The following is an 11,739-nucleotide window of genomic DNA, read 5'->3' on the forward strand; positions in this document are numbered from 1 at the left end:
CACACACACACACACACATGTTAATTAATAGCAATAAACAGACGGCAGGATTATTGTACACAGAGTGTACGTGTATTGTGTCTATAGCTGGATTTACAATATGGGAACGCTTGAGCGTCGCGTCGCGTGCGTCCAGTCACGTTGTCTTGCGTGGGAGTGGCACGTATCGCGTCACACGCGTCGTACCATCTGTGTATTACAACTAATAATTTTCTGATTGTCCATGTGTGATTACGTAATTTCTAGATAAGTATGATATCTATACTGTACAGTGTCTGTGACAGAAGGTTGGTGAGTGGTTGCAAGAAGCTAGTAAATTTACAGCAACTATAATGTAATTAATGCATAGTAAGTTAATTGCATCAGTAACAGGGATCGATGGTTGTAAGCAAGCACCAGCAAGTCATCTAGGGTAGGGAAATTAATTGAAGATTGAGACTGTGATCTAGCGTTACTATTTTCCTCATATACAATGAACAAAAACACATTTTATAATATCTATTTTGTGTGTGTGTGTGTGTGTGTGTGTGTGTGTGTAAATTTTAAATGTACAGTTCTGTATGTCCTTTATTAACTGTGGATACTGTATGCCTTCAGCAGCGTGAAAGAAATTCATACATATGAGTACCATACTATAATACATTTCTATATCACACAGAAATTGCCATGCATAGATGATCTTCTACCTAGTTCACATGCGCATATCTTATGCCGCCATTAGCGTTAACGTTTGCGTGCAGACTCTATTCTATAGCAAAAAGTGCGCAATGACAAGGGAAGGGGTTGATCTTGACATGAAACTACCGTCTACCCTTCGAGAATTCTTCAAGTATGAAAACAAGTACATCATTTCGCGAAAGATTAGCCCTGGAAGCTTCAAGTTGTCCCTCCAGACTGTAGTTCATATCAAGATCAACCCCTTCCTTTGTCACTGCGTGCTTTTGCTATGTATATACAGAATAGAGTCTGCGGGCAAACACTAGTAGCCACATACAGGGTTTAAAATTCGCAGTTGCCTCCTCGCCATTTAGCTCACTCCAGACGCAGTGTGGATTACAGCCCCGGATCGGATGTGCTGCCATCACCACTACGTCTGGTTTGGTACCGTCGCTTGCAGTCAGCGTTAATCATGTCCCTAAGGACATGATTAGGGTCAGTTACAAGTGTACTTTGTCGGCGTACTACATCACAGGAACCGACTGTAGTGTGGCTAATTAGCATGCAGTACCTAGCAGCAGTCGAATGCATTGAAGCAGAGGCTTAAGACGCATTGCAACTTCTACTGGGAATCTGTGTACGCGGTCAAAGGCGTATGAAGGACTTAAAGTGCCATTTCTGATCTGCCATTGCATTGCTAGGCTCCCTAGTGCAGCTGCAATCTCTTATCAATGCTCGACAACGGCCTAGAATCGCAATGTCGACAAGTACAGAGGCTAGAACAAGTCAAATTCCAATGGAAAGCTCAGTTCTTAGCTAATATCATTAGTAGGACGTGCGCTGAAGAACTTGATTACATACTTACTCCCGCCCAGAAAGGCGGTACTGAACCAGACGTAGTGGTGATGGCAGTGCATCCGTGGCTGTAATCCACACTGCGTCTGGGGCGAGCCTGCTCGCCATTGGCGACTAAAACTTGCGATTTGGCGAGTGAGCGTGGACCATTTGGTCGCCTAAAGATTCAATGTGGCATTGCACATGGTCGTCCCACTCTTCGTTTGCGTTGGTCTGGCCGACTGTGTAAAATCACAGAATCTCCCATTTGTACGAATAACAACAAAAAAGATCTATGTAACAGGGCAGCTAGAGTTCTGATGTTTGCGTATACGTGACAGGAAGCGATGTCTCTAGGAAACAGACCGATGGCAAATGGGAAGTTGCAAAGGAGAGCCTGCATTGTGTGCATGATGGCTCGTCGGTTTGTTGGTCCAAGCGACTGACCTGTTTTACTGTAGGCTGTAAGTTACAGCTCAGCGCTATTATCTAATTCTATCGCCTCCCATCTGGAAGTAATTGGAAACCTTAGCTGACACAGTGGGTCGGGCTAGTTACCTCAATATGCCATGTATGGCCAAACGTTTATCACGTGACCAGATATGATTACATGAGCCAGGTCAACGTGAACTGAGATTAGGAGGGTTTATAGGTAGCTGCTTTGTTACATCTAATTTAAACCACATTTAATTTCTACAAGTGGCAGTAAGGACAAGAGAAAAACCATACACACTGAAATAGAAAAAGTAGGCGTGGTTGTAAATAGAGTAGGCGTATCTTTACGTTTAATTGCTCCGGCGACCACCAAATTTGGAGAATTTTAGACCCTGTCGCATAGGAGATAAACATGCGAACTACATAGAAGGTCATCACTCTGCCAGTTGTAGATCTCAGACTACAAGCCTACAGGACACCCGTCACCAACACTCCATCGACTTACCTTTTCAACATGCTTCAGTTGTCTGCAAGTCCTGAATATGCCACAAACACCAAACAATGGTCATAGCATCCTGTGTAGTACGTTTATTGGATTAGTTCTAACACTAATTTGATTTTGAAGTTAGGGGACACTTGATGACATTGGTGGTACCATTTAGTGGTCCACTTATCAGCAGTTAGTAAGGAGAGATGACAGGAAGTAGGCGGGATGATACGAGACTCTCTTGGGCTTGGAATTATTATACGGGCACCGGACAAGACTAGCACAAGAAAGTCTGGGGACGAGGTGGTACACAGGAAGACGTTAATTTGTAGCTAATTGTCAGACTCTGTCTACGCATCTTATAGAGTCTTTGTTTGGGCGTTGCAGGCGTTGTAGCGGTTTAATCGCTGCAAAAATAGCGACTAGCTGTTACTGTTAGTAGCTGCGTTTCACCATTGGCTTCCACCCGTGACTTCGTGTCAACGGCGATCGCTTAGCAAAAAACATTCCGAAATCAATCACACCACCGACTTGCGGTGACATGGGTCGTATACGTAAGCTTACCACACAACTTTGATGTCTGTACGGTGTTACGTGTAGGCCATTTGTCTTTGTTTGTGTCACACGTACATCTTCACACTGTAATAGATACCATAGTATGATTCATATGCGATTGTTATCGTGTTTCCGTTGACATAAGCTGTGCTTAGTCGTTTTCTTTAGGCATCTATGTCAACCCCTAAAGAGATCTTTAGTTCCTCGGAATGCAGGGGAGTAATTGAGTGCAGCGAACAAAAACTTCAAAGGCAGTTCACCAGACCCTTTTCTGCCGGCAGGATGTAGGCGGGAAGGGTCTGGCCACGCGAGACTAGAACTGGATTTGGCGGGGGGAGCAAAGTTCCATAGCGTTCTAGCAGTTCTGCGTAGCGAGCTGGAATTGTTGGAAATGTCCCGCCCTAAATGCAAAGTTCCCGGAGGCTACCGAAGTAAATGGCGGGTACAGATGCTGAGGTCGTTGTGGACCTTCTTGTTGGTTCTAGTGAACACTTGTGGCGACCATCGGCTTGGCAAACCTTAGAAGAAACAACATTTGGAACTGATTACAGTGACCTCCTTGGCGAGCAGCTCCAATTAGACCAAAAGTGGAAGTACTGCTGATGTCTGAACAGACTACAACAAGTGGAGTAGAAACGCCACTCTACTTCTTCTTGATGCTTACCGGAGGTAGGAGCCTTTTGCATGCTCAACTTGCTGACAGATTTCAACCTTTGTTTGCTAGCAAGAGTTCCAACAGTTCTGGCAGTTCCAGTTCTAGAACTGGATCTAGTATTCGAAGGCACCCTAAGAGCAGATCACCTTTATGCATGTAGACAGCGTAAACGAGAATGGATTGGCAGAAGAAAAACTATAGAAACAGCAGACCTGATGGACATAGAGAAGAGAATGTGCAGTGACAAGAAAAGCTGCAAAGGCAGCAGACAAAGCTGATGCTCATAGAAGGCATCAAAGAGAACGGGCAGCTACAAGGAAAGCTATAGAAACAACAGACTAAGCTGATGCACATAGAATGCGTAAAAAGCCTCGGAAAGTTTGGATGCTGCCATCAATGCTTTTATTGCTAAAAGCAAAGAAGAGCCTGATTATGTTTGTGTGTAGAGAATATACTGGTCTTGAATAGGGATAAGTACAAAAAGCTACCTCAGGCACATTGCTAGTAATTGACGAAACGTAAGGCCTCAGCTCGTCCAACTCTTGATGTGAGAACGTCATTGGCGTAACATACGGGATGTTAACAAACACAAATATGCAGACCCGGATGTACGGCTGTTTACATGAACGCTTGCACTAACATTACACATTGCACTGCAGGCCCGGATGTGGAGCTAGGCACGTGATTCGCAACTATGGCGAAAACTTATGATTACTTATTCAAGCTGCTTCTCATCGGAGACAGCGACGTCGGAAAGGCAAAAATTCTCTTCCGTATTAGTAAAGACGCCTTCAACTTGACCTTCATCTCAACAATCGGTGAGTGAGAGAAGGGCGTGGTGACATCACCTTTCATCACCGTTTTCTCGCCATCCGTAGGGAATGACTTTAAGATACGCACGGTAGAGTTAGAAGGAAAGAAGATCAAACTGCAGATATGGTGAGCTAATTGTTTGTGTGCATCGTTTGGCGGTGAGAGGCGATCTGAGTTTGAATGGCCCGGAGGGGGCAGTGAGGCGGGAGGTAGGGTGATGAATGAATTGTGACAAATCTGTTGTGATGATGAGAGAGTTATTGGATCATTGATACAATCGTCACCCTTGCCCTATAGGGGTGATGATTCTTCACTAACTCTATAATACTCTTGTCACCCATGCCTAGCGTAGTCTCGCTTAGCCAGACCCTATTTTGCCGTGTCCGGATCCGGAAGTATGTGTGAGATGGCGGGAGACTCTAGATATGTACCTAAAACCGTATGATAATGTCGCCAGCCGTCTAAGAATAATACTATAACACTTAAACAATGCAGTGCACACGATAAGTAAACCTTTCAAGCACTACATACTGTCATGCCATAATTTAATATCAATGGTCAGATGAGAACGCGCCAAACGTATACCGGAAATTAAAAAGCTGCTAATATGTAAACAAATTGAAGTAGGACCCCAAAAGCAAACCATGTCATATCTCCCGTTCAGGTCCGCAACTATAGAGTGTGGGAAAAGGATCGAAAGTAGCGTCCAATAGCATACTAATATGTCTCCCATTCAGGTCCGCAAACCTAGAAATTAAACGCGAGTATCATACACAAAATTTCTATTTCTGAGGAACAGTCCGGAGCAGTCTGTAGAGTTGAGCGGAATATCAATGGACTTCCATCAAGACGTCTGCCATGGAGATGATGCAAATGGTAAAGTTCTGCAGTTCATGCAGCAACACCATCTTGTATCAAGTCACTAAGACTGCGTTTGTGGAACACCAATGAACATCAACAAATATTCTCGTGGCGGAGACGGCTTCATATGGAAGTGTCCAAGAATGGCCTGCAAGGCAACAAGGTTAAATAAGAGGATTCCATGCACTAATTTAATTTCTAAGTATAGTGGCATGGTACGTACATTATAAAGGATTGTTTTGTAGGTTAGTGAAACATGGATCATTTTTTCCAAGTCTAATATTCCACTGCTAAAGTACCTTCTGTCCATGCTTCACCTAGGGTAATCTGGGGTAAATCCGTGAGTGATATGATACACACCCGTTGCTACGTATGAGTGTTGCAAATCGCTTGATCTTACTACAGTACCGTATGGAGCAGTAGCCTTCTACCAATCAGCATGTGGGCGACCATCTCTAAAATCTCAATTGTTCTTGAGATAATTCGGGATTTTTGTCGGCACTGCTAATCTTGTGGGTGGGGCAACTTCATGAACAGAGTTTTGTTCTGGCAACTACAACTTACGAATAGTTGTAACTATTGCTTGCTTGGTTACGTTTCTCTACTGCATCTATTGTGGTAGCGACAAATAAGGCATACCTATTAGATCTTTCGCTCTACCCTAGGAAGTTGCTGTGCGGTGTAGGAGGCGTTTTTGTTGCTATCGCTTTGCCGACCCAGATGTTCGTCAAGTAGCCAATCGACTTGCTATGAAACTCATAATGTTACGTCAAGTAGTTTACTAATGGTAGAAGAGATTCAAATCCTAAACTGGAGGTAAGACACTTCATGCTCAAACAGAGTTAGATATTCACGGAGTTGCCCTGGTTACGGAGTTATCCCCCCCCGGATGACCCTACATTGCGTAATCGAATCAAAAGGGGCCCCATGTCATCATGACGTGCTCGGATACCATGCATTCTCCTCAGCCTAATCATGTGATGTGCAAGCTCTGCACGGAGGAGCGAGGCGAACGCCTGGGGACGAAACTAATTGAAGGGGTGGGACTTGAGTTATTGTTTCTGTGTTGTTTTGTCTGTCTTGTTGTCTGTCCATGGGTGTCTAGACTCTGACATTTATTTGTTGTGTGTGTGTGTGTGTGTGTGTGTGTGTGTGTGTGTGTGTGTGTGTGTGTGTGTGTGTGTGTGTGTGTGTGTGTGTGTGTGTGTGTGTGTATGTCCAACTGGTTACCTATCTGTAGCTCCGACGCTAGGCCATCTTTGCCTTACATGGTGGAGTAACGCACGCGATTACACCTAGGGTTCACGTGACCGGAAACGAAGTTGCCACTGTAAGGCGAAGATTGGCCTAGGGACACATTATGTATAAATATACTCTCACGTGACACATTATCCAATTAATCAATAATCTTCTTTCAATTAATTAATAAAGTAAGCTCCTCCTGGTTCATCATCATCACCTCCTCTCATTCCGTAACTAATGAGCAACTGGGGAAAATGTTTCCAGCTGCATACGCTACGCATCAAACGACAGCCGGCTGCAGATCAGCAGAACATTAGACTGCAACGATGATGTGGGTTAGGTAACCTCAAGAATCAGCAAACACTTGCCACGCAACGGCGATTGCAGACATGTAGTCTGCGCCTGTGCATGCGCTACTCTTTGTACTGTAGAGGTCCTCAGAGGGCAGAGTTTGTGGAGGCACAGGCAGAATTGCACTCGCAAAGCGGCACCAGTCCTGTGTGCACGCGTAGACATAGGTTTTCCTTCATTTTTCTTGTGCTTTGATTGCTGCGATGTCACGCCCCGTTTCTTCTCCACCCGCCTATTCTATTGCTAATTAACAAACTGACTTTACAGGCACCGCCTAGCAATAATCAGTAAGCTAATTAATTGCATACATAATGCGTCCCTAGGCCAATCTTTGCCTTACAGTGGCAACTTCGTTTCCAGTCACATGAACCCAACGTTTAATCACGCGTGTTACTCCACCTCGCATGGCAAAGGTGGCCAAGCGTCGAGGCTAGTATGTCTGTACGTCTGTGTCTGTCTATGTGCTTGTCTGTTTGTAAGAGTGTTTGTCTGTCTGTCTGTCTTTGTCTGTCTGTCTGTCTCTCTCTCTCTCTCTCTCCCCCTCCCTCCCTTCCTCCCTCCCTCCCTTTCTCCCTCCCTCCCTCCCTCCCTGCCTGCCTGCCTGCCTGCCTGCCTCCCTCCCTCCCTCCCTCCCTCCCTCCCTCCCTCCCTCCCTCTCTCTCCCTCTCTCTCTCTCTCTCTCTCTCTCTCTCCCCCTCCCTCTCTCCCTCCCTGCCTGCCTCCCTCCCTCCCTCCCTCCCTCTCTCTCCCTCTCTCTCTCTCTCTCTCTCTCTCTCTCTCTCTCTCTCTCTCTCTCTCTCCCCCCCTCTCTCTCTCTCTCTCTCTCTCGTGTGTGTGTGTGTGTGTGTGTGTGTGTGTGTGTGTGTGTGTGTGTGTGTGTCTATGTGTATGTCTGTGTGTTTGTCTGTCTATATGTGTGTCTGTCTGTTTGTTTATCTGTCTGTCTGTCTGCATGTCTGTCTGTCTGTCTATGTGTACACATGTTCACAACTGTTTGTATCTCAGGGACACTCCAGGTCAGGAACGATTCCAAACCATCACAACTGCATACTACCGAGGAGCAATGGTGAGAAGTCATGCAGCCCAACATCGTCTAAAAATATTAGATGTGAAGATGCCTAAACGTTTGTGCGCATCTGCGTGTGTACATTTGCAGGGAATCATGCTCGTTTACGACATCACAAATGTAAAGTCATTTTACAATATCAGGAATTGGGTTAGAACTGTTGAAGAGGTGACATGCCCATCTGTCTGTCTATTCGTTTGTCTGTCTGTCTGTTTGTCCATTTATCTGTAAGTCCCTTTGTCTGTCTGTCTATTTGTTTGTCTGTCTGTTTGTTTGTCCGTTTGTCTGTCTGTCCATTTGTCTGTAAAGCTAGGTTTACAATATGACGCTGATGACGCTCACTCCAAGACGCGGAGTAGGTGTCAAAAGGCTGACGCTGACGCTGAATACCATTTACAATAGCATTTCGTTAGCGTCAGCGACGAGCCACTACGTGCACGCTCATCATAATCATATACAAGAGTCTGTGATTTGGTTTTCATTTCCTGAGTTTCTCCCTCACCAAGTTGTCGCAGAGACGCTTCCACATTATTTGGCAGCCTGCTGCTGGGAGCCCGGTTTTGCGATACGTTTTTCCAAGCGTTTTTCTTGCGCCTCTCATCTCTAGGCTACCGTGACTTGATCTGCCGCAAGCAGCCGTACCTACACGTATACACTTTCGGTAGGCTTCTCTTCCATAGTTTACTTCCGGTTATTTCACTCCCGGATTTGATCTCTGATTTGTCAACAAAAGGCAAGTGCTTCCGGTAGACGCTGGAGCACTTCCGGTTTGGACGCTAGAGTTGAACTTGAATCAACTCTAGCGTCGGCGATGCTGAAGACACTGACGACACCTGCCTGAGCGTCGCCGCTAGCGTCCTCACCAGCGTTGTGTGCGTCGCCAGCGTCATATTGTAAACCTAGCTAAGTCCATTTGTCTGTATGTCCATTTGTTTGTTTCTGTCTGTAAGTCCGTTTGTCTGTGTGTCTGTCTGTCCATCTGTCTGTCCATTTGTCCGTCTGTCTGTCTACCTGCCAACCTGTTCATGTTGGTTGTATCAATCAATTTTGTTTGTATAGCATGCAGCAGCAGACGTCCAGAAGATGCTATTGGGGAACAGATGTCACATGACATATGCACGAAAAGTCAGTAAAGAGGAAGGAAAAACGGTATGTTTGTGTGTCCATGTGTGTTTGTGTGTATATGTGTGTGTCCATGTGTGCGTGTGTGTGTGTGTGTGTTTGTGTCCATGTGTGTGTCCATGCGTGTGCACTTGCCTGGATCACCACACAACCTAGCCTTCCCCATCTCTCTCACCTCCTCAGCTGGCAGCAGAGCACGGCATCAAATTCATGGAAGTGAGTGCCAAAACAGGCAAAGGAGTCGAAGAAGCGTTCCTCACTCTAGCTAGAGACATCAAAGCAAAAATGGACCAAAGATCGGTAACACAACGAACACAATCATTAATATCAAAACCCAGTGAATGTCAATCATTTGCCATCATGTGATAGGATCCGTTGATGTCTTGTGGTGGTAGTTCGGGTGGACTGACGGTGACGGCACAGAGGTCGACTGACAGACCTCGACGGTTGTTCTGCACTTTGACGTAAACAAATTGGACTGTGGGTTGTATAATAGCAGAGCACTGAGACGAGTAATGGTGTAGAGAGGGGCCGCTCTGATAGTTTTAGTGACAGACATTGTGATTTCGCTTCGTTTTTGTATACAATAGCTGCGGGTATATTGGGTATTGTGTTTGGCATCTTGTGTTGTTGTAAACTATGGGAGACGCAAAGAGAAGGAAAGTGATTGTTGTGTCTTGTTGTCGTTGTTGTTGCTGTTTGGTGGGAATTGTGAGAGTCGTTTGAGTGGGAGGGGAGGTGTAGATGGACAGGGGACAGGCGGATGGGCAACACAGAAAATGGAAACATTTATGGGTTGTCTGCAATGGACTGACAGTACAACCACGTGTGTTTGTCTGTCTGTCTGTCTATTTGTCTGTCCATCCTTCCATCCGTTTGTCTGTCTATTTGTTTGTCCCTCCATCCATTTGTCTGTCTGTCTGTCTATTTATCTGTCCATCCCTTCATCCATTTGTCTATCTGTTTGTCTGTCTATTTGCTTGTCCATCCGTCCAATCCATTTGTCTGTCTGTCTGCCTATTTTCTGTCTGTCTGTTTGTCTGTCTGTCTATTTGTTTGTCCATCTGTCCATTCATCCCTCCCTCCATTCGTTTGTATGTCTGTGTGCCTATTTGTCTGTCCATCCATCCATCCGTTTGTCTGTCTATTTGTCTGTCCATCCATCCATCCTTCCATCCATTTGTATGTCTGTCTGTCTATTTGTTTGTCCATCCCTCCATCCGTTTGTCTGTCTGTCTGTTGTCTGTCTATTTGTCTGTCCATCCATCCATTCGTCTGTCTCTCTGTCTATTTGTTTGTCCACCTGTCCATCCCTCCATCCGTTTGTCTGTTTGTCTGTCTGTTTGTCTGTCTGTTTGTCTGTCTGTTATCCACTCAGGTGTTTGCATCACACAGCACCACACTCCATACTCACACAGTTACTAGTGAGATCAAATTCTGCAGCTAGACGTCAACAACAGAATGCTCATAAATCTATTGACCATGCAGCATCCCTCATACTCACACATTTTCATTGAACTACAAACATCTCTCTGTCTCACTGTCCGTCTTCGTTCTCATCAGACGAGATCCAATCCTTGGGATTCTGAAGGACAGCGAGGACTTTAGCTTCTGGTGATCCTTCAGCAGGTTTATGCATGTATTCTCACCGCTACATGCGTAATACAGGTTAGGTGGATTGAGAGTTAGAAAGTCAAAGTATGAAAACAGGGACAGGGTTGTAAAGAGGACAGACTGATAGACAGATGAATAAGATACGAACGGATAGATGGACAAGAAACAAACATACATATGGACACATGCACACATGCACACACCACACACACACACACACACACACACACACACACACACACACACACACACACACACACACACGTTAATAGCAATAAACAGACTGCAGGGCTATTGTACGTGTACTGTGCCTATCGAGTGCAATTTATCACAGTAACAACTTCGACTTGGCCAATCACATATATACAGAAGCAAGCTAGACTGCCCATGGCAGAAACAACGCGGAACGTCCTACATGTCTGGTTACCCAAATAAATTCCCAGGTGGCATGATTTCACTCACCAAAACTAATCCATCGCTAGTCAATGAGTAGTCTGTGCTTCCAATCCACGTATATCTGTTCAGAGTGTGAATCAGGCGACTTCAGCTTGACAACAGTCAAAAAGGAGGAGGGGCTGGCTGTAGAGACTGTCATACCCTCGTACTCAAGAAATGGCTTCCTACGTGTCTCTACGCAGGCAAAGTCTCTCACAAGATGCACGAAATGGTAAGTAGTGAACTTACTTACAAAGCCTAGTCAACGGCAAGATGATCTCAGAAGCAGACCCAGAAACGTGGACTTTGTGTACAGCGAGATCGGCGAAAAGTGTGTTTTACCCTCGAGATTGCGCATGCTCCAGAAGCTCCGCCCCAAACATTGTTTACTAAAATTTTAGCTCACCATCCCGTTCTTCGCACGGGCAGACTATAGATATGAATATTACGAAAGGTTAGTAAATTTCTATTACTAGCCTCTGGTTACAGTTACAGTATTGATAATTTCTTGTTGATCAATGACTAGACGGATGTGGGCGGTACTATCTAGTTAGCGCACGCATAGGCTCACTGTTCTGAATAACAATAAAAAAACTACTAAGAAAAGTTAAA

At 45.2% G+C, this 11,739-nt stretch overlaps 1 protein-coding gene and 1 long non-coding RNA gene across 3 annotated transcripts; one reads left to right on the top strand and one right to left on the bottom strand.

Annotated features, from left to right (window-relative positions):
* Positions 1-4,289: 4,289 nt before the first annotated feature.
* LOC134188380 (ras-related protein Rab-8A-like) lies at positions 4,290-9,745 on the top strand. 2 transcript variants are annotated; one of them, XM_062656566.1, is made up of 7 exons: positions 4,290-4,441; positions 4,502-4,562; positions 7,896-7,956; positions 8,047-8,124; positions 9,016-9,105; positions 9,262-9,378; positions 9,448-9,745. In XM_062656566.1, exons 1-7 carry the CDS (start codon positions 4,318-4,320, stop codon positions 9,544-9,546), a joined length of 630 nt encoding a protein of 209 aa, XP_062512550.1. In that variant the 5' UTR covers positions 4,290-4,317; the 3' UTR covers positions 9,547-9,745. The 2 variants fall into 2 exon arrangements, with proteins under 2 accessions (XP_062512550.1, XP_062512551.1); XM_062656567.1 differs by having other exon boundaries at positions 8,047-8,106.
* Positions 9,746-10,491: 746 nt separating this feature from the next.
* On the bottom strand, positions 10,492-11,456 carry LOC134188383 (uncharacterized). The gene is made up of 3 exons (XR_009971321.1): positions 11,381-11,456; positions 11,155-11,322; positions 10,492-10,663 (listed from the first exon to the last, which is right to left on the bottom strand). It is a non-coding gene; the product is annotated as an uncharacterized LOC134188383 (long non-coding RNA).
* Positions 11,457-11,739: the final 283 nt, after the last annotated feature.

This window comes from Corticium candelabrum, chromosome 12, assembly GCF_963422355.1.
Source record: "Corticium candelabrum chromosome 12, ooCorCand1.1, whole genome shotgun sequence".
NCBI classification, from domain to species: domain Eukaryota; kingdom Metazoa; phylum Porifera; class Homoscleromorpha; order Homosclerophorida; family Plakinidae; genus Corticium; species Corticium candelabrum.

Bases quoted from the DNA above. Each gene is read 5' to 3' on its own strand.
- LOC134188380 (XM_062656566.1), top strand. From the start codon at position 4,318: ATGGCGAAAACTTATGATTACTTATTCAAGCTGCTTCTCATCGGAGAC. The intron at 7,957-8,046 runs GTGAGAAGTCAT...GTACATTTGCAG, and splicing joins CATACTACCGAGGAGCAATG to GGAATCATGCTCGTTTACGA. The intron at 9,379-9,447 runs GTAACACAACGA...ATCATGTGATAG, and splicing joins CAAAAATGGACCAAAGATCG to GATCCGTTGATGTCTTGTGG.